The sequence below is a fragment of the Rattus norvegicus genome, chromosome 19 (genome assembly GCF_021556685.1).
Source record: "Rattus norvegicus strain SHRSP/BbbUtx chromosome 19, alternate assembly SHRSP_T2T, whole genome shotgun sequence".
Lineage (NCBI taxonomy): Eukaryota > Metazoa > Chordata > Mammalia > Rodentia > Muridae > Rattus > Rattus norvegicus.
In genome coordinates, this window is record NC_141552.1 from 70,576,527 (window position 1) to 70,599,982 (window position 23,456).

The window sequence follows — 23,456 nt, forward strand, 5'->3', positions numbered from 1 at the left end:
CATTCAGTCTTGTCCCCTACTCTATGAATTTGCATATGGTCTGAAAGTCCCAGGAGGGACGTTTTTTGCGATCTTATTATCAGATGTTGAATAACTAAATTTTCTAAGATAATGTGTGCTAGGAGAGTGAGCTAAACATTTAAGAGCGTTCCTTGCTTTTGGGTGTTTTCAAAGCCATACAGTGGGCCAGTAAATCCTGGCTATTTCAACTGGTCTCAACCGTGTCTAGAGAGTGATAACCACGTTTTATCTGGTTGTCACAGGTCTAGAGTGGCCCTAAATTCTAATGTGTTTGTTCATTGTGTTGAGCCTGAAGAATACAGTTAAGCATCAAAAACAGTGGGAAAGATGAGGAAAGCCAGCTTGGTAAATTCCACGTAAAGTAAGAGCTGTCTCTATTCCCAGAGGGTTCCGACGTATGCCGATGAGAGAGATGGTTGGGGGTTGTTGCTGTGATCCACGTGGCTCTAATGTCTTTGCATAAAAGTATATTTAGAACATGTCACATTTAAATTTTAATATAAAATATCAATTTCGAATATCAAAATCTTTCATTACCTTTAATGATATCATCTATTATGCCGATACTTTGCTGGGTTCTTAAGGAACATATATTTATAATCTCGATTTCACTTGGCTGTAAATTTACTTTCATATTAAAAGCACATTTCTATAAATAATAAGAGACCAAAAAGGAATGGAGTGCACAGTAGAAGATGCCCCTAGTACAATTCTGTAGTATTGAGTATCTCATAACTATGTTGCTACTTGGTAAAATTTTCCCCCCTCTCTATACTCTCTGAGATGCATGTGTTGTATGTATGTTTATATGTATGAATGCATATACATATTTTGGAACCAGACATGCTCTGAGTAATATGAATATAGCATTGTTTTTTTAGTCTTATGTAATATGTGCATGCATATGGGCACACATGCACACATACAAAGAATGGGTGGCATCCAGACAGGGTCTCATTATGCTCAGGTGGGACTTGAACTCCTGACCTTCCTGCCTCCCCCCGTTCCACATGCTGTGGTTATTTATTAGTCTCATAATTAGCCTCCCCGTGTGTATTTGAGGCCGTTGAGATTTTTAAATCAAAGCAGCATATAGAACGTCCCTTTCAGCATCTATGTTGGTAGAGTTCCTACAGGGATGATTGGCTGAGCCCTAAGCTACTCCCTTGAGCTATATACTGCACATATTCATTGGTTACTGCTGTCCTCCTCTCCTTGTACTTACCTCTGTAGATGAAGCTTTGGGCAGTAATAGTGTCTGACCTTTATGTGTTTTTCCATAAGTTGGAATTGGGACAGCACTGGAAAAGTTTTCTCATAGAGTGTCTTCATTCTGGTTGGCTCAGGCTTGCTTCCAGGTAGGGGTGTTGGGTTTGAGATCTGAGTGAACTAGCTAATTAAGGAAACTTTGCCTTGATAGATTCTGGACCAAGTTAGCAGGCTATACAGGCAACAGGGTGGCCTGTATTCAAGTTATGTTCACCTAAGCAATTTAAATCAAAAGCAGATGAAGAGGAATCTGTTGGTATGTTGTTTTACCTGCTCCTGTTTTGAGATGGGCATACAGTCATTGCATGTCCTGGTTTTTTTGTTTGTGAAAGGGGGAAACTCCGGTGAAGAAAATGCTGTCACCAGATTGTCTTGTGGGACATTTTCTTGGTTAATGATTGATGTGGGAGGTCCCAGTCCATTGTGGGCTGTACCCACCCCAGAAAGGTGGTCCTGGGTTACATATTTAACAAAGAGGAGTGAGAAAGCTATGAGGAACAAGCCAGTATACAGCACTTACACCTTCGTGGCTTCTGCTTCAGTTCCTGCCTTCAGGTTCCTGCTTTGAATTTCTGCCCTGATTCCTCCCATTTTCCCTTTGATGGAATGTGGGGTGAGAGTTGGAATATGGAACGGACCCCTTTCTTCCCCAAGTTGCTTTTGTTCATGACATTTTATCACAGCCAGAGAAAAGTAATTTCAGACAGTGTGTGTGAGTTTCTATTCATTGGCTCCCTGATCAAACGTGTGCTTAATATAAATGATGCCAAACCGCGTCCTCGGTTACTAGCCACAATCCTAGGTTACTAGCCGCAATTCTAGAGCAATCTTTGCCCTTGGATCGCATCGGTGCCAACGATCTGTCTGGAACCTCTTTGCCTCCTGATGCCCTTGGCACCATACCAAGCAAACGAATTCCAGTGTGATAACAGTTCGATGCGACGGTTAATAGCAAACCCCACCTTCATCTTTCTTTGTGCCTTGACGCTTTGCTTTGTTTGAGTGACTCCGGGTTGACACCCATGCGAGACTAATGGTCCTCGCAGTGTGATAACCTGAATTAAGGAGCTATATCGTGGCTGTCACTTTAAACAACAGGTCTTAAAGGGACTCCGGTGATACGTGTTCTTTGTCTGACGTTTACCTGACGGGTGCCTAAAGCTGAAGCCCCAGTGTTTCTGATTCAGTGGGTATGAATATTTCTCTCACATTCCAAGTATGGCAGCCTTTTGGAGTGTGGGGTTATAAGGTTAGGTGATATTTTGAACCAGGGGGAAGATTATATATATATATATATATATATATATATATATATATAATTTGTAAGCCACTCCCCAAGGTAGTCAAGCATGAATTATCTGGATTGTTATAGGGATAAGGGTAAGAGTGACCTGACTAATGTAAGGCTAGGATGATGTAGGCTTTGAAGATTTTTGATAGCACACATAGAATATTGGCTTAATTTTAACGAAAATGATTGATCTATTTTCATAAGATGCTAACACTACCCATCGGTTTCTAATGTATCTATGTCACTTAACTTGGGATTACTATTTTCCATAATTAAAAAAAAAACAAACTATTCCTTGGGAGCTTGAGTTAATTTATTCTCTGCTTTTCATGAAAGATCTACAGAGACTGGTCTCCTTTTAATGGCATCGTCTCTTCCAGATGTTGGAAACAACTGGACTTGTCAGCCACGGCTGCGAGTCGCCACCGATGGCTCTCATCTCCTCCACTTCACTTCTCTTCATTTCCCTCACTCATGTAATTTTCTTGACGCATGTGAGACGGGCCCTGATATCAAATATATGGTGTTGACACACTTAATTTGGTACTCTTTCCACAGAGCTGTTAAATTGACTATTAATTGGCCTTCTGATAAAACTTGTGCTTAATGCAAATGACTCCAAAATGCATCTTAGGTTGCTGGCTGCCGCTTTGAAACCATCCGTGTCCTGAGATCCCATTAGTGCCAATGTGTGTATCCACTTCTCTTTCCCTAAATGTAATTAGAGTCCTTTTAAATATAATGATGAAGACTTATGAGGCTGTGATTAAAAATTATATTTTGAAAAGGTCCCTAACTTGCGACTTTGCAGCCTGTTTGTCTGCTGCAGGTAGACGTTTGCTCTCCAGACTTTGGAAGACAAAGAACAGCTGGTTTATCATGTCCACTCTCCCACTGCCCTGGTCTTGCTCCCACAGTGATCTGGCTGCAGTTAAGCTTTTCACGGAAGATCAGCTTTCTCAGACGAACCCGGGTCACCTTGTGGTCTAAATCAGCAGGCATGGCAAATAGCTGGGAGACTCCTATTTTGTCCTGGTTTGGTGGTTTTCCCTTTTAAAAAATGTTTTCTTCCTAGCTGTCTCGTTAGTCGGCTTGCGTGCTGAGAGGTGGGCGGGGCAGGTACGCTTGTGTAGACGACAGATGTCAACCTCAAATGGGGCTATGCAAGGACTGTACCTTTTTATTTTTGTGACAATTTTTGAGACTTGTCTGGAACTCATCCAGTAGGCTAGGCTGACCGGCCTGCAAGTACCTACCACTCTGCCTCCCCCTCACATGCACTGCCATACATGTCTGTCTGTCTGTCTGTTGGTCTGTCTCTGTGTGTCTTTCTGTCTGTGTGTCTGTCTCTGTCTCTCTCTGTGTGTTTATGTGTGTGTGTGTCTGTCTCTGTGTGTCTTTCTGTCTGTGTGTCTGTCTCTGTCTCTCTCTGTGTGTTTATGTGTGTGTGTGTCTGTCTCTGTGTGTCTTTCTGTCTGTGTGTCTGTCTCTGTCTCTCTCTGTGTGTTTATGTGTGTGTGTGTGTCTGTCTCTGTGTGTCTTTCTGTCTGTGTGTCTGTCTCTATCTCTGGGTCTCTGTCTCTGTGTGTGTTATTGGTCTGTCTGTCTGTTGGTCTGTCTCTGTGTGTCTTTCTGTCTGTGTGTCTGTCTCTCTCCTCTCTCTCTCTGTGTCTGTCTGTGTGTCTGTCTGTCTCTGTGTGTCTTTCTGTCTGTGTGTCTGTTTCTGTCTCTGTCTCTGTCTCTTCTCTCTCTCTGTGTGTGTGTGTCTGTCTTTTTGTCTGTGTGTCTGTCTCTATCTCTGGGTCTCTGTCTCTGTGTGTGGTATTGGTCTGTCTGTCGGTCTGTCTCTGTGTGTCTTTCTGTCTGTGTGTCTGTTTCTGTCTCTGTCTCTCTCTCTCTCTGTGTGTGTGTGTCTGTCTTTCTGTCTGTGTGTCTGTCTCTATCTCTGGGTCTCTGTCTCTGTGTGTGGTATTGGCCTGTCTGTCGGTCTGTCTCTGTGTGTCTTTCTGTATGTCTGCCTCTATCTCTGTGTCTCCGTCTCTCTCTCTCTCTCACTCTCTCTCTCTCTCTCTCTCTCTCTCTCTCTGTCTATCTGTCTGTCTGTCGGTCGGTCGGTCTCTGTGTGTCTTTCTGTCTGTGTGTCTGTTTCTATCTCTGTCTCTTCTCTCTCTCTTTCTCTCTCTCTCTCTCTCTCTCTCTCTCTCTCTCTCTCTCTGTGTCTGTCTGTCTGTCTGTCTGTCTGTCTGTCTGTGGGTTCTGGGTATTGTACTCATGATTGCAAAGCAAGAGCTTTTCTGACCCAGCAACATTTCGTTAGGCACAAATGTTATGATGTTTTGAGTCAATTCCAGATGATGGAAGGAACAGTTGCTTTATCATTAGGGCTGTGTTAAAATGGTAAATCCTAAACAAAAACTGTGGGAAAAAAAAAAAAAAACCACCCAGCTCATTCACAATGTATCACGAGAATTTGTCATTCTCTGACAGGAGATTTAGAAATAACGGTGCTATTTCCCTTCCTAAAACTGTAGGAAAACATGTAAACATGTACCCATGTACCGTTTATAACATTTACACACACACACACACACACACACACACACACACACACACACACACGCTGTGCAAGTGCTCACAGAGGTCAGAGGTCAGCCTGTTTCATTTCTGGTACTATGTGGCTCCAAGGGAGAGCAGGTTGTCAGGGTAGATAGCAGATCCTGCTGAGTCCCCAACCAGCCCTGCTTCATGCTGTAAAGCTCCACGGTTCTCCTTAGGGACTGCACCTGATTTTTATAGGTTGAAAATGAAAATTTAGTTCTCTCCAAGGAAGTCTCATGGGAAAACAAATTATTCTTAAGGGTAGGCTGCGTGCCTTGCAGTAGCTGTCCAACAGAAAATGAAGTCGGTAACACCCTTGGAAGTTTGTCTGTCTCATAAGATTGCGTCAGGCACCCCCTTCCCCTTTCAAATTTTTATGTTGTTACTTTTTATTTTTATCAATATATATATGTATATATATGTGTGTATATATATATATATATACACACACACACACACATGTATAGTTATTCCCTTTTTTTTTGCCCTACAGTCCTTCACATATACATTTTAGCTTTCCATTGAGTGTTTTAATGGGATTTCCGTCAGTAGGTAGGGACAAGTGGCTCTCTTTCTTGTGCCTGCTCGTGGGATCTTTTCCTTGTGTTTCCTTGTGTTGTGTTTTGCCTTGCTCATCATAAAACGCAGCACTCCCTGTGACATCGCAGGCAGAGCCCCAGCTGTAGTGGAAACAGTGTGGAGTTTGTGCAGGAAGATATTTGAACACGCCCTCTACAAGTGACCGTAAATAACCACGTGTCCACGTTTCGTTTTGTACCAAATTTGCTTCTTGCAAAGCATCTTTTCACGTGCTTACAAAATGTGTCCATCAAGAAAACTTTATTCCTTGGAGCCCTTTGGTTTTGTTGCGATGGATAAATGGCTTTAAAAAGGTCATAGTGCTATTCCCGTCTTAGGAGAGTCAACTGTATCCAGTGTAAAGGGAGAAGACACTCAGCTTGCTTTCTCCCTCTGTCCTCTAGGCTTTGCTCAGGAATGGGGTGTCGGGGCGGGGAATGTGCATCTTGCCTTTGTGTAGGCCTGCCTGAAGCTGACCTCTGTGACTCCCATCCTTCACGACCAGCTCTTCCTGTCAGTCTGCCTATAGCTTCCTCATGCTCCACACAAGTTCACGTGACCACGTGACTCTCCATTGTCAACAGGGCTTGCTATCACATGGCTATCACATTGTTTCTTGCTTGCATTTATTTGATGCACCCTGCTACCTCTTAAGTAGACACCAGGCCAGTGAAGTCACAGGTCCAGCTCCTAAGAGCATGGGAGAAAATGCTACCTCTGAACAGCTGACCTGACATTGGAGTTGAGTTTCCCAAGAACCCAGCAGGTTACACACCAAGAATTGACCCAGGGACTTAGCAACACACAGTCCTGCCTTATTCTTGTATTTGTGGAGGCCAGAGGGTGCCCTTGAGTGGTGTTCTAGGCACTGACCACTGTTACTTCTTTCCCCGTAAACGCGGTTTCTCTTACTTGTCTGGGGATCCCCAGTAGTCTAGGCTGGGTAGCCAGTGGCCACCAGGGGCCTGCTTGTCTCTGTCTCCTTAGCTGAGACATTCCAAATGTGCTGCACCGGGCCTGGCTTTTTACACTAGGGTTAGCGCTTTGCCGATTGTGCCACCTCTTCAGCCCTAACCTTCGATTTCGCTCAGCAGGCAGTGCTGTAAAAGGTGGTGCAGCCTTGCTGTGTGTTACTAAGTCCCTGGGTCAGTTCAGATCCCGCTTGGCGAGGAACACCAAGGCAAGAGGCAGCTCTGCTCTGCGGTACTCCGCTTGTTCCTCTGCCACAGGCAGGGCGAGATCTCCATTTCTGGGTGACTTTTCCCCTCCCGTGATTTGACACTTTCTTAAATGTATTTTACCGTCTGACACATTTGAATGAGGTCAGTTCTGAAGCAGCAGCAATTTGGCGCGCGCGTTTCCTGAGGGAAGGTTCCCGGCTTAATGGCTTGTTATATTAGACTTGCTCATGGTTCTTTGTTGGGATTTGCTCTGTTTTTAAGGAGTCTTGCTATGTAACAGTTGGGCTCTGACCTCCTGGCAGTCTGTGTGTTAGTACGGCGTGCAACATTCACCTGCAGGCATGAAGTTAGGATATCTCAAGGGGACGGCATAGGAAAAACATACCCATCATCCCAGAGGAACCAAGTATTTATTGACCATGGCTTGGGGGAGACACAGATATACGTTACCCTAAATGCCATGTTCCAATATAGCAATCATTTAATGAAGTTTTTATGGTAATAGATGAAGATATAAATTGTCATTTTTTTTTTTAAATACATTGGTGAGAACATTAGCTAGTCAGGATACAGCGAGATTTGGCAATCGCTATAGTAGGCCCCAGATGCTGTCTTCTCTTTAGGTTGGTGGGAGCTAGAGAATCTGTGCATTGCAAAGGATTTCCCTGATCACAAGAATGTTGTTAGATCACACCCAGGTGGGTAACGAATGGTTTTTAAGGTTGCTAAGGAGAGTCCAGGATAATGTTCTGTTTCACTTGAAAGTAATTTTTAGTGCATATATTTAAGTTCGAGCTGTGCATATACACGTGTGTCAGACCCTGTGCATGTGTTTGTGGTGGCCATAGGAAGCCTTTGCGTATTTTCTTCTGTTATACTCTGCCTTACTTTATTTAAGACAAGCGCGCTCATTGAATAGAAGCTTGCTGCTTTTGGTTTTGGAGTTACAGATACATACAGTCACTCCTAGCTTTTTACATGGTTCTGGGGGACTTGAACTCATGTCTTCATGTGCGCCCAGCAAGCACTCTTATCCACTGAACCATCTCCCTGGCTCACCAAGATAAGTTATAATTATGGTCTGGTCCTGTGACATTTCAGCCTCTCTGGTCACTTAAGTTCTCATCAGCCGTTCACCCTTGTTGGGTGCACAGAATTTCACGGAGCTTTGGTTCCCCTCATGTAAACAAAGTCCACAGTTTTGCTTGGGAGATTCCTTAGAAAACATTTAGGGGCACATAAAGGCCCTATCGATGGGGTTCTGCATATTTAAACCTACAGCCAGCTTCCTTGACTGGGATGTGAACATTTCTTTGAAAATAGTTTTGTGTACAGACCTATAGTCTCTGTGCTGACAGCCTTCACAGCTAGGGTTAATCGTGCTGGAATCAGTGAATTTTAACTGGCTGAGTCTTCAGCCAGACTCAAGGCTGAGAGGCTCCCCATTCTTCTCATATCCGTGAGAATTATGATAATTCCCCCCCAGCCCTCTATTCTTCCTCTCAGGGTCTCTATAAGCCGATTGCTTAGTCACTGGTGTGTTCTCGGGTTCCGCCCCTCGCCCATCTATCCTACTGGGAGCCCAAACCCTGCGTGCAATTCCTACCTCTGTGGTACTACCCGTACCACACATGCCAAATCCTTTAAATAAGTCTGGGCTCTGCATTTTCATAATTATACATTTTAATTGTCTTTTCACTCCACTGCTTTCCTATTAATCTGGGCTCTGGTGACTTCTTCATTATCGGAGTAACCGGCGCTGAATGTTTTTTCTTCTGGTCCTCTGTCTGCACCCCTTGAAACCCTCCACAGGGAAAAATGCTGATGAGATGGTGTGGTCTTTGGGATATAGATTATGTGGCTTAGCTGCCAACCCCGGGGCTGCCACCACATTCTGACCAGACTCTCAGGCCTGAAACTTCCTCTTGAGTAAATAGTAGCTCATCAAGGACCTGCACACTTGTCGCTTGCAGTAACCAACCCAAGTCCTTTCTCATCACTAATACCAGACCCGGATTGGTAATGAAAACATTCAGGCCCACACAGCTGGTCGGTCGTCACCTCCCAGCCCCTCACTCATTTTGGTGAGAGAAACTGTAACACACTTGTTCCAGGTCATCTTCTGGGACATTCTCTTTGAGACGTAAGGGGAGGCTGAGACCTGCTTTCCTTGGAATCAGTTTCCTTTAAAATCTGGCTTCTGATTTTTTTTCCTTAGGTAAACTCATTAAGTTCTGTGGCATTTACTCCTAAGGAGAGTTGCAGTGCAGCAAAAGGCTGTAAGTGACTTGCGAGCTGGATGGAGTCCTTGTAAGCTATTGGTTCTTGTTTTTACCACATACACAGGATGCTTGTGTGCTGCTGTCTTTACTTTCCTACCCATTACATATATGTGATGCCCATGTGCTATTATGTTTTTACCCACCACATACACGGGATGCTTGCGTGCTATTGTTTTTACCCAGGATATATGTGTGGGAGGGAGGACTGGCACACAATTAGTATTTACAGTGTGTTTACCTTTTAAAGTACTGCCAAACCAGTTGTACTAATGAAGAGTTGATTAACATTTTTTATTATTTGGTTGCTTTTAGAATACACCTGCCAGATGATTAAAACGAACCTAATTTAATCAGCATGGTACTGTACACCAGAGATAATTTAAGCTAATGTCAAGGACATCTTCATCTAGCCTGTAGAAGATGCTAAAACAATGAACAGAGCAACAAACACTTCAGAAAATGTTTGAAGCTATCCGGCTGTGCCCCAGCGGATATCTAAAACCCACCCTCTTCTCTTTCCTTTTGTATGCAAATGAAACTGAAAGCCATTTTGTAATGTAACAGGGGGCTTAGGTTTTTATAAAATAAATTGACGGATTTTCATCTTTTGCTATTATTGACTCCTGGTTGTCAGCGTGCACACTGACCGTTCAGTATGTGTTATCTCCAACTTTCAGTGAGGACTTTGAATAGAATGTATGCTCTGGTGCATTTGGGGGGTTTTGAGGCTGGACCTGTATGCAGTGGCTTGTCTGTACTTGACTATCCTCCTGCCTCAGCCTCCGGAACACTAGTAGGACAGGCTTGCCACCCACTCCTCATGATCGGTGCCTTTGAGCTTGAAAATGAACCAATTTTTCCTTCTCATCTGAGGTCACCCGTTTTCGTTTTATCTGCCCATCTCCACATCTTAATAGAGTCGTGTGAATCTCCTTTATCCTTTGAAGCAGTTAAACTTCTCTTTATTTTCCGGTCATGCTTTTAGAGGGAGCTAAGTTGCCAGTGGGTGTCTTGTTCAAACAGTGAACTCTGCACTCGCAGGATTTACCGACTCCCAAGTGAATTTCCCATATACGTGGCAGGTTGCCTTGGAAACAGGCTGTCTTCTGCACTGAAAGTGCTGTCTTGTATTAAGTGCAGAATGATGCTCTGCTGACCTCTGTTGCTTCATCCCAGGCCTGACACTCAGTTGAGGTTTTCTGTGACTTTGTTCTCTTGACTGACTCAACAACAGCCTCGTTCACCTTTCTTTCCTCTTCTCTTCTCTTTTAAAAACTTGGTTAAACGCAGTCTCCAAAATGTGGGACTAAGTGATTTTTTTCATATTTCTAATTTGAGGTGGACAGTGTTTGAGCATTGATTACACCCCTCCCCCCCCAACAATAAAAAACAAAACCGAAGTTTTAGAGTGCATAAGACTGGACTGGCAGTAAATTTTTGTGACTTATCTCCTTTCTTTCTATATGTTCATGGGTAGACTGTATACACTCTGAGTTCCCAGACATAGATGGAAGTCACCTGTGCTCTCTGATCCAGTACAGTCTGCCAAGTGCAGCCTCCATTGAGAACTTCGTGGTGAGGGTAAGAAGGGAAGTGGCCCTGGCTAGTGAAACAGGCAGGCTTCTCTGTTCAGGGAGCTTCACTAGCTTAAGAAATGCAGCAAGTCTTCCTAACTAAGGATCACGACTTTAGTTTTATAATCTCTTGAAAGAGAGACAGGCACTTAACAGGCAGAGGCAGACAGCCCAGGGGAGTTCTTTCAGAGACTTTTACTGAGGGAAAGCTGGAGTAACTGCATCCATCAAGAAAAGAGTTTCAGGATGAGCTAGTGTGAAACAGAGTGGAGTTTGTTAGGAAAATGATGTCATGTTTCTGAAATCTTTAAGAAAAGGCTTTTATACAGATTGAAACTGGAGTAACTAGAGATAGACTCACGGGAAGGACAATAAACACCATATCTGTATCTGGTCTCCTCAAGACAGCTGTAGTTTAAGGATAGCTCTGTATATGATTTTTGTCCGCCTTTGAGGTTACAATTGTTCAAAGTGTTTGAAAGATTAAATAACAATGTTTTGCTACACACGGTAGTATAGCGAATTTCCTTTAGGGAACCAGGCTATGGGGGTAGAGGGTACATTGTATTATACATGTTGCAAATACATGTTGCAAATGAGTAAAGAATGTAGGCTAAAGACATAGGTATAGAAAAGTCACAGAAATTCTTCCTACACTTAGGTTACAAGGAGGGAAGAAGTGTTTTGACCGGAAGCATGGTCCATAGTCTTGTTTGTAGAGAAATATATGCCTTTGAGGTTGAATTAAAAGTCAGGTGTTTTGCATGTTTCCCTGGCTGATCTGATACTCTTATTTGAGGGCTCTTAGTGATTATTTCTGTCAGCAATTTGTTCAGTTGTACCCTGGACAACTGATAAGAGACTCTTTTGTCCAGGGTACAACTGGTAAGAGACTCCTTTCCTTCATGTTTCCGGTTTTTCCAACTAGATCCGATAGTGTAACAGGGTATGGTTCTGCATGGGTCATCATCATGCTAGCTTTGAGATGGAGTATTGTGTAAGAGATGGGAGTGTAGATTGCCTCATATCACACCACACCCTGTTGTGTTATGGGCTTGTAAGTCAGATCACAGAGGCAGGAGAAGATGATGGCAGGCCTGGGCCTGAAGGAAGGAAAGCCCTTTCCTTTCATAGGAAGAAGGCTGCATTGTGAACTCACCCACACTTGCTTCTGACAGTTCAGTAATATCATGACAGGGACTGTAGGTGTTGGGAAAGTGTGTGTGTATGTGTGTGTGTGTGTGTGTGTGTGTGTGTGTGTGTGTGTGTTTGACCTTGCCCTGAGGTAAGTTTGATTATTGACATAGCCTATACGGTTCACAACACAGTCTAGCATTGACTCCCGTGTATTCTTTTGCCCAGCTTGTTGACTAGTTTAGTTGAAATACCAGCCTGCTGCCTCCTTCTTTCCTCCCTCCCTCCCTCCGTTTTAAGTTCCATGATTAATACTGAGCCACGACAGCATGACGTTCGGATTGTTTGTGATTATCTTGATGACCACCAAATATAATCAGCAAGTTTTAGGGGGTGAGCTCAGAATTGCATCGACTGACGTGAGTTAATCAAGATACTCCCAGCTAGAGGCTTCAGGAGTTTGCAGACTCTGGCTGTTGGGCCTGTTGTTAGTGAGGGAGATGTTCAGAGGCAGGGAGATAGAGAACATGGAGCATTGAAGGTCCAAGAAATTTGCTTTTCAGCCATCCCTACTTTACCAGGACCCTGGATAGCCCAGCTCTTTGGTCTCCACTTTCCTTTTCTGTTAAGGAGAATTGTCACACACCATGGGAGGGTCAAGCTTCATTTCCTGGTTTTATGCCGATCTGAACATTTTTCTAGCAGACTTCCTTACCCAGTCTGTGGCCTTTCCTTTTGTGATCCTTTCAAACAGAAACCTTCATATTTGTGTGTAGACTCAAACCACGCCAGCTGGGCTTTTCATTAGCCTTTTGTATTTACAATGCATGTATACTACCTTGATACTAAACGAGGATCTACCAGCGATGTGCCTGCTGGGTCAACATTGGTTTCTTCTTCTTACTGTGAGACATCACACAGTGCACATAAGCACACAGAGGCTTCACGTGTGTGTGCTTGCTTATGTGTGCTCACTCACATGCAGTTACAGATGGAGAGATATGACCTTAGTCTTCACACGGCCTTCATGTTGCTTGTGGGGGATCCTTTCCCGCCTCTTCATGATGTCAGCATTCGTTGGCTCAAGGCTCTCTCTCGTCATCTTAAAAAGCAAGCGCTCAGCATCTCTGTCCACCATCACAGGTCTCCAACTAAAGTCGGGAGATCTTTTATAACGCCGTGCTGCTTTGACTAGATGGGGGTTTTTAACATCACCTGTGTTCCCTCTGTGTTTTCTGGTCACTAACCTGAATCCTGTCCATAAAGTTGTATTGGTCATGGCAAGTAACTTAGCATCCTTCACTATGAGAGGTGTGGACATGATAGTCTTGGTGTGAGGCCATTGTTCTGCCTATGGGTAGCTACCATCCTGTTTCCCACTTCCAATAAGGAAGCATTTGGAGATAACTGGAGGCTCACAGTGCACCAGCCACCCTCCAGAGAAGCCTGACCTCCTCTTAAATGCAGTTCTGGGTTTGGCCACTCTGCTTTTGCCTGCTTTGCTCATAATCTTACTCATCAGAGTAGTTTGCAGTGATGTGCGATGTATATTTACTAGGTTCTGGTGGGGAATGTGTGGCACCGAGTAGGGTGTATTTACATGTAGTGTATCCCATAATTAACCAGATTCAGCTGGTCTTCTTCTTTTTTCCCCATCGTATTATCAGATGCAAGGAACAGAAGAGAGATTAGCTGGTAACTATTACATTGCAGCCTTTGGGACTGGAGAGATGGCTCAGTGGTTAAGAACAGGCACTGTTCTTGCAGAGGACCCCCGTTCAGCTCCTAAAACCATACCAGGATACTCACGACTACTCCACATCCATGGGAGCTAACACCCTCTTCCGGTCTCTTGAGGCCATCTGTATGCTTGTCCCCACTCCCACTCCAGACAAGCATAATTAAAAAGCAAACTTCAAAGTGAATCTTAAAGAGCGATCTAGTTCATGGGTGGTGAAGATTGCATCTTCTAAAATACAGAGTTGAGTCACGTCTTAGAAACTTAAACTACATTTCTTTTACTTTTTCGAAGGGCATGCAGGGAGTTTTTTTTTTTTTTTTTTTTGAATCTGAGATGTTTTTGCGGAGGTCCCGTTTTTCTCTTGCTGTGTTTCTGTATGTATTCTTGTAGAGTAGCTTTTCTAAAATTATAAATCCTTCCCAATTTAACACAAAATTACTTCATTTCTGCACCTGGCACTTAAAATTTGCTTTAAAAGGAAGCTGTAAAATTGTATGTTATTGGCACATTGCAAATCGCCAACTGCGATTCTGCCTCCGAGATTCACGTAGCATTTATTCACGACACAGTCCAGATTTCTTAATCCTGTGTTTGCTCAAAATGCTGGAGATAATTATTGAAACTAATATACATGTATAAGCACTTCCATATTGGGCATTTGGAGACTCGTTTGTAATTTTTTGTCTCCATTTTTCACTTTTCAGAAAGGACTAGATTCTTGAGAAAATATCTCATAGTTAATAACAAACTTGAATTTTAATTATCTCCAATTAAGCAACAAAATGTCAAAAATTGATAGCTTAAAAATGCATATTAAGCCATACAGCGTGTATAGAATATGATATTTAAATCAATGTAGGAATCCTGCGTTCTGATAACCAACCCAAAAATGGGTGTTGTTAGCTTGTCAGGGTTACAGATATACCATTGACTGACTTTATTTGGAAATTTAAACTTTAAAGTTGAATGGCAACAGAAAGACAGGAATCCCTTGTGTGGAGGGTCATAAAGCCATGACCACATATCAAATTGTGTCTACTACCTATTTTTATAAAGTTTTATTCAATCAGAGCCATGCTCATTTTTTTCATGTGTTCTTTTTTTTTTTAATAAAAAAGATTTATTTATTATATATAAGTATACTTGAGACACACCAGAAGGGGGAATCAGATCTCATTACAGATGGTTGAGAGCCACCTTGTGGTTGCTGGGATTTGAACTCAGGACCTCGGGAAGAGCAGTCAGTGCTCTTAACCACTGAGCCATCTCTCCAGTCTCTGTTCGTGAGTTCTTCACACTGCTCTCATGCTACCAGAGCAAAGTCACAATGGATATGTCATCAGGAGCATAGCTCTGGAAGGATCTGTTTTCAGAAAGAGTACCCTGATCTTCATCGTCAGGAGACTTCTGTGCTTCTGATGCAGAGGGATCTACCAGGCACACCGGGAGGACAAGACTTAATTACAATTTGGAAACTTGGGAGTACACCTACACACACCTTCCCTGTTGTTTTAGCTCTCAAGGATATTTTCCTATTGTTTATTACAAGGCTCATCTTCCTTTGAAGTCCCAGTGGACTAGTCAGTTCCTCGCACAGTGCATCAGAGCACAGTTCCCGGCTTCCTGTTTCTCTGCCTGTCTCCGTGACACGAGGGTAGGAGCAGGTACTTGTTTAAGATGGTAAACCTGTCTAGGCAATGAGGGAGTGCAGCTCACATTTTTGTGAATGTACTCCCCCCCCCCCATCTCTTAATTACAGAGCGTGGACCTTGCAATACCTCAGTAGGACAGACGGTTCCTTTCAGTCACAGCCCTGGTTGACTGTGCTAGTTCCGAGGAGAACCAGAGTGACATCTTTTGTAGTATTTTGTGACTACAACTGACAGTTGAAAACTTTCATCTGAGATAAATTATAAATTTCATAAGAATTTGGAGATAGCTACCCGATGTTTCCAGATCCCTTCATCAGCTCCTGAATGAACTTCTGCATCACCTATAATCAGAGGCAGTCGTTGTCAATATCAACCCACCTTCAGCTCACGTGTCAGCTGATTTTCAAAGTTCCTTTAGATTTTACCCATCTGGGTTAGACTTTTCCTAGATCCAGCAGAGGATACCATCATAAGCACTTCTTATTTTTTTCTGGGATTTCCTGTTTACATGATTTTGTCATATTTCCCCGGTCTTCATGACTATCGTACTGTGGTTCAGAGTAATCTTTGCGTTGTGGAATGCCCTTCCATTTAGTTTTACCTGATATTTTATGATTCAGTTGAAGCGACACATGTTTGGCGGGAACAGCAGCCACACAAATGGCCTTCTGTCCTTCTCAGGGGTGGCGCTCTGATCACTGCGGATTTTATGTACAGAGTCATGCCTGTCCACCCTCTCCATGGCAGCGGTAACTTAACCTTTCCTCTTTTGGTTGAGACAGACATGTAATGTGGGGAGCCTTTTGAGACAGGCAAACATTTGGTATCTCTTTATTCTCGCCGTCCATTTTGGCACCCATTGGTAGGTTTTGTTGGAAAGAATTATTTCTATGGATTTCCTAATGACGACTTTATTTCCAATATTGTTCATTCATCCATCGTTGTTATTGATTTTTTTTTTTTAAAGACTGGGTCTTATATAGCCCAGGCTGGTCCTCAACTTACTCTGTAGCCAAGGATGAAGCATGTCAGTTGTAGGCAGAGGCCTTTATTGAGATGGGCAATTATCCTGCTTCTCTTTATCTTTTCATCCTGTAACATCGATAGAAGTACCAATCTACTGGTAGATTTCGCTGTGACAATTATTTCTACGAATGTTCCTAATGATAATTTATACCCACATTGCTTCTTATTTGTTTATTCTTATCCATCCATTTATCTATTTATTTACTTGTGAAATAGAGAGAGACTTATGTAGCCCAGACCAGTGTCCTTGATGTCTAGTCAAGGATGACCTTGAATTTCTGATTCTCCTGCCTCTACCTCCACAGTACTGGGATGGCAGGATTTTGCCACTATGCCTTGTTTCTGTAATGCTGGGAATGAAATGAGGGGGCACTGAGCATCCTAGGGAAGCCACCTACCAACGAGCCATGCCCCGACCCCACTCTTGTCTTTATCATTTGGATTCTACAGGTCTCAGCTTTCCACCATTTTTGACACCATCACAGATTCTCAGATGTGTTGTTTTGCAAATGTAATCTCCCGGGTGGAATTATTTACTTGGTCCTGAGCTTTGGTTGTAGGGGACAGGGAATTTCGGCTGTATCTGCTTCCTTTTGATGTGCTTCCTCTGTTTCCAACACTTCCTTGCTCTCAGCATTGCTAGGCCTTCACAATCAATGTGCGTTTTCTCTGATCCCCTGTCAAGCAGCTGTTTTTCAAGACACCTTGCCTTACTAGCAAATGACATTAGAAACAGATCTGGGCATGAAGTGTGCTCATTGATTCCAGGATGCTATTGCTTCTCAAGGCTGGGACCTCTTCGACTTGATCTAGGAGATCCATCTGTAACACTCATACACACTACCTCTCTGTGTGCCCGGCCACCAGTAGCTGCCCACCACCATAAGATCTTTCTCACCGGCTACCCAGTAGACCACAGTAGATCTAGGAATTCTCATTATCTCAGTGAGGTCATAGCATAATGCTTTCCTCGTTTGTTGGTGTGAAAGAACCTACTATGTTGTCATACTACGTTGCCGGTCACGAACAATTATAGCAGTACATTATATATGGTATATTTTATCATTGTAGGGTATGTTATGTTCCATAGAAAAGCTTAGTGATCAATGGTATGCCTTGGTTTTGCCAACAACGGCCTCATACATCTGGTACTTGCGGTGTTATTGATTAATGGCCCACATCCAGTGATTGGCTTATTCATCCAGGTCAGCTCAGGCATTCTCTAGGAACCTCTGGTGGTGTTCACAGAAATGAAGTGGTGTTCTGGGGGTGGGGGTGGCTTACTCATGGGAGCCATGAGTTTCTCCGGAGCCCCAGTTCCAGTTTAACACCACAGAGCTCCTTCCAGCTTCTCCCTTTCAGCAACTGCTGTTTCTGACAGTGAAAATATTGGCTTTCGCCATCCAAAATATTTTCACGCTTTTGTTCATTCCTGATCTGTGCATTTGTGAGTAGAGTGGGAGTTGCTAGACTATGGGCACGCACGAAGTAAATTGCCTCCCTGGAATAGCAAGTATATGACCATCCTTTTGTAGTTAGCTTTATTTTAAACAGTAGAAATAGTGTTTTTTTTTTTTTTCCACAGTGAATCTAGATGGTTTCTGTTTTATCCCACTTAGTGTGTTCATGTATTTGTTTGCAGAATGGTCGGGATTATCTGTGTTGTTGCTAAGTCCTCAGAGTCGCTGCCTTGTGTTGCTGTCCTGGCAGATAGCTGACTTCAGTTGCTTGTTTGTGTCTTAGCCAATGAATCACAATCATTGCCTCTGACGTGCAAAGCTACTCAGAAGCAAGTCCTTTCCCTCCTATTGTCTTGTCTACTCGCATCCTCTCTCTCTGCCTCTCTCTGTCTCTCTCTGTCTCTGTCTTTGTCCCTCCCCACCCTTTTTATCAAACTCTTGCCTGTGACTCATTTCACTGGCCTTTCTTTAAGTTTTATGCAGTAATGATGAGAAAGGAGTATATTTTTAAATATCCCCGTCCTCACATTCGAAGAGAAGCATATATTGTGTGCATTCAAATATGGACACACACACGAGGCTGGGGACATAGCTCAGCTGGTAGAGCATCTGCCTAGCACGTAGTAAGGGGGCCTGGTTCAGTCTTCAGCATCACAGGATATGGTGGGTTAGTCTTGTAATCCAGGACCGAGAAATAGGAAGCGAAAGACATCATCCCTGTGCTCAGCAAGCTGAAGGCTAGCCTGGGCAACTTGAGACCCTTCGGGGTGAGAAAACGAAAGAAGGCAAAGAAAACATACATGTACACACACGTGTATATAGATCTTCCTTATACTCAGTAGCATGTCTGTGTAGAGAAGATTTAAATGCATTCCTACCCTTCCTTTCTGGGATTTCTTACTGTATTTTTACCTGTGACATTTTAGATGGTGAAACTCACTTCCTAGAAACATGTGACTGGAGCATCAAGCCTCAGGGAAACAATGTTTCACTGAGGTTGGGCTTCCTAAAAAGCTAGCATTCTTGGATACATTGCTGTCGGTATTTTCTCCTAGGTTTGCCTCAGCATGGTGGAGCCTTTCGTAGTGATTTCCATGCCTTCATTCACAAGTGCCATTTTTTTTTCCTGTCATTTCCAGCTGGTAGCAGTGTTTGATGAGCAGGATCCCCACCATGGAGGAGATGGTACGAGTGCCAGCTCCACGGGAACCCAGAGTCCAGAGATATTCGGCAGTGAGCTGGGCACCAACAATGTTTCTGCTTTTCGGCCTTATCAAACCACAAGTGAAATTGAGGTCACGCCTTCAGTCCTTCGGGCAAGTAAGTGAGAGTTTTCTGTATTCCGCTCGTTTCATCCTAATTCTCAGCTACCCCCAGCTTCTTTATCTGCCTTTGCTCCTACAAATGGAATTCTTTGTGTTTATCAGACACTGGTTAACAGTTTGAACCCCGGGCCAGTATCTTTTACACAAGAAGCCAGCAGTTATGAACTTGTTCATAGACGGGGTTAGCTTTGTCTATAGTAGAGACTTGTGGTTGCTCGCCAAGGGTAAATGAAGACAGATTACAGTACGCAACCCTGCTCTGTCTTTGTAAATAGAAACAACCAAAGGCTTCTCGTAGTCCGCCCCATCGTAGCCTCGACTCACAGCCCATGTATTTCATGAGACCTAGTGAAGAAGAGACCTTGGCACCAAAGATGTCTGCAGGGGTTTTGGGAGAGAGGGAATTCAAGCCTCCAGGCAAGTTAGGGACACAGTCTATGATGTGTCACGTGCTAGGGGGGGACCCTTAGTCTCAGGATATCTGTTTGAAGAATTCCATAACCAATTCTGGGCAGTTTACTTAGAAAAGTGAGATGTTTTTGCTAGAAATAATACATGTTTATAAAATTTCAGAGCCGAGCTGCATTTAACAGCAGGTACTGTTCAGGTTGTAACTCAGGTAAGGCATGGTGGTGACTTACGCCTCTAATCCTGCTGTCAGGAAGCAGGCAGAAACACTTATGAGTCCTACCTGTAATGGGACCCTGCCACACCCACATTCCTTCGTCAAAGAAATAAATTTAAAGTCCATGTATCTTTCTTTAGGCATCTCTGCTTAAGATCCCCTCAGTTACCTCAGATAGAGTACTTGGTGAGGTTTTACTGACCGAGAGCAAATGTTTTTCTATAGTCGGTTACATAGTATCTAAAACGCAACATGGGTGATTACTTAGAATGTGTATTTTATTCTTTCGGATGTACTCTGATTCCTTTTTCTCCCCTTGCTGGTGTGGTCGGTTGCATTTCAACAACTTGGTTCTGCCTGTTTGTAAGCTAAGCTGTGTGTGCCTCCTCTCTTGTTCGCCTCTTGCTTTTTGTCTTATCTATGTCAACTTCAGCTAGAAGTTTAAAATATGCAGGCAGCTTGGATCTGAGTCGAAAACTAAGCACTCAAGACTCAAAGAATGAAAAGAAAAGACCTCATAATTCTCTCAGAGACCCTGCATAAAATAAAAGAAATCTCTACAGAAAATGAAACGAAGTAAGATAAATGTCAAACTCTTTACTGTTCACTGACATCCTTGGTTCCCCACCAAATCTTGTTGTAAAATTATCATTTTTTTCTCCTGAAATGTTCTCTTAACTTTTAAGGTATTACTAATTTGATAGTTTTTAGAATTTACAGAAAAAGTAATATTTATTAAAAGATTATACCATAAAGTAAATTCCCCTAGGTTTTTTTTTTGTTGTTGTTTGTTTTGTTTTTTGTGTTTTTTTAACTCTTACTGTGTCTTCATATGAATGCTGTGTACATGTGGGCCCATGTGCCATAGCACATATACAGAGGTCAGAGGAACACATCTTGAAGCTTATTTTCTCTGTCACCTTTATGTGGGTTTTCAGATTGAGTTCCTATTACCAGGCTCATGCAATAAGTGCCTTCAAGGCTTAGCTGTCTGGCTGTTCCACCTTTCCCTTTTGATCTCGGATTTTTCCTTATCTGAGAATATAGAGATTCTACTTAAAGATTTGTTCAAAGATAGAGAAGACTTTGGCTGAGTGATCCAGCCTTTTAACAGTTAGCTGATATTAACATGTTATTTTTTTTTGGATCTGATTTAAATATATATTGAAACCACAGATTCCATCCTATTGTATTTGCTTTGAGCTGTTCAAATAGAGCATGGCATACAAATGCTATTCCCAGAATTTCAAGTAATTGCCTCCTCACTGAGTAAGCTCTGTTCAGCATCCACAGCCTTGTTGTGGATGCATTCTGATTATTACATGTTGACAAGGTCATATATCTATTAATTAGACTGGAGATGGGATACAAAATTGCTGTAATTATTGTAATTTTCTAGCTAATTGCAGGGTTGATAGTGAATATTTTACTTCTGCATAATGAAAACCAGTATTCCGTCAGAAGTTGTTTTATAGGGTGTCAGGCATTTTGTTTTATATCTTTGGTGATTTTTGCCCAACACGTACCGATCCACCCGAAATGCCACCATGTTCACAGGCTCAGGGCAAGAAGTTCTTAGCTTCTCTCCACTCTGGTTGCCACGTCTCCAACATTGTTTGTTTATAAACGGAGTGTTCTCCTTTCCGGCCTATCGCAAAGGTTGGACGATCTAACCCAATGGGAAGAGGACTCCGGTGCCTCGTATCTCAACCTATACCCACTTGAGAGTCTCCCCAGGCATTTTAACAAAATTCCTACAGTTTCTGGGTTCTGCTTTTGAGTGTAGAACTCAGTTAATCATTGTTGAGTGTGCTTAGTGCTGTATTATGGGCTTACATATAAGACTTATATACACTGACTCTTACACTAATGCTTCATTGAAGCTAAGCTGGTCTCCCATGGTGCGAACCAAATTGACAGTTTAAAAAAAACAGTGGATTGTGCATAGAGTGATTGCACTGTTGAGGTATCGCAGAGAGGGGCGCTGCGTTAACAAAGGGCTGCTGGGAGCTCGCTATGGAGCCAGTAAGAGCAGGATCATGCCTGTTACCTGTTAAAACACAAACTGGGGGAGCAGGTGAAAATCGCCAAACCTAATGATCGATTTGGCAGAGAAGATGGGCTGTCAGGCGACGGTGGCTAGCTGCTTGCACCACATTGTTTGTTCCAAAGGACGATGTTTAAACACCACGAGGAAAAAACAAACAAATTATCTTTTCCTAATGGTAACTCAGTATCACAAAGAAGCGCACTTCTTTTTCTGAGTTTCCCGTTTCACAGCCAGCAATCGCTATGTGACAATTTACGTTGTAAGCACTTTCATATTTGCCTGGTCACATCGCTCCTCTGTGGGAAAATAGAGTAAAATACATCTGCGTACTTCACAATCAAGACATACGAGGCTTCAAAGCATACCAGGTAAGGCGGAGGTGGCCAGGGCATCGCTGGCTGGCAGACTCTCATCTGTGATCATCCCGCTGATATCCTTCAAAGTCACATTGCTGCCTTACCCAGGAAGCACCACGACATGTACACACGGGGCAGCCTCCTCCCCACTGAGGCTCTGGACACTGTGTTGTATGAAGGACGTTTGAAGATCACAGGCTTTTAAAACACGAAGCCCATAGGAAAATTCCCACGTCGCTTTCCCCATGTTTATCACTTGGCAACAGGCGGAACGAGCTAAAATAATAGCACATGTGTGCTTAAGGCACAACCATAGCTTAGGTCTTTAAATCTAAGAAAAGAATCGTTGCTGAGAACTGGCAGACGTACATGCCACAGCATCTTTATTGGTTAATTTGCCGCATTTCCAGATACTTGATTCAAATGTACCTTTGCACTTCCTGGATGGCATCAGTTTTTCCAAGTCAATTATAGATAGAATGAATATTAGGGTCTTGCTTTTATTCATGTGGGTGAGAAGTACTTTTGCTTATTGCCTCAGTGGTCTTCTACATGCTCGGCTTGTCCTCTTCCACAGTGCTACACTCTAGTCTCATAGCACACTAGCACAGACACACACACACACGCGCGCGCGCACACACACACACACACACACACACACACACACACGCCTCTTAACGTATGTACTATAAAGATGCTTTGCTCTGTGTGTGATCAACAGTCCAATAGCATGAGAAACATTGTCTTTTTGTGCCTGTTACCCTCACATGTAATTCTGGCCTTCTGGTAGACCATTCTGGTTCCCCCTAGGACAGACTGATCTGGTAGGATTCAGGTCACGCATCGGGTCTCCATGTCATGTATTCCTGAGATGAACCACAGGTTTCTTCAGAAGTTGCTTTTGAAATTAGAGGCAAGTCATGTGGAACTGGTTCCTTCTACAGAAAGTTCTCTCTCCTTCCACGTCTGCTACACGTCATAGATTACCATTCCTGCCTCAACGATTTCTCCACTGCACAATCATTTTTCCATCATTTCTTGTCTTTAATGATTAAAGTTTTCTTGACCTGGAGGGCCTGATTTGATCTTCCTTTTTTTTATGGGACTCGACTCTATATGCCTGATTATGCTGTCTTTCTATCAAATTGAGCAATGGTTGTTTGCACCTGAAAATCTGTGATGTTTGTGTTGTCATGGCTATCTTGAGGTAGAAAGCCTTTTTCAATGGCAATAAGAAGTGTGTTGTTTTACACACACACACACACACACACACACACACACACACACACACC

General features: G+C 43.1%; 1 protein-coding gene across 30 annotated transcripts in view; it reads left to right on the forward strand.

Annotated features, from left to right (window-relative positions):
- Positions 1-23,456, forward strand: part of Pard3 (par-3 family cell polarity regulator) — a 549,750-nt gene that overhangs the window by 197,713 nt on the left and 328,581 nt on the right. For all 30 annotated transcript variants that reach the window (XM_087595246.1, XM_087595248.1, XM_087595247.1 and 27 more), the window contains one exon: positions 18,948-19,128. In XM_087595246.1, coding sequence (XP_087451372.1) covers positions 18,948-19,128 — 181 coding nt within the window. The remainder of the gene's footprint in view (positions 1-18,947; positions 19,129-23,456) is intronic.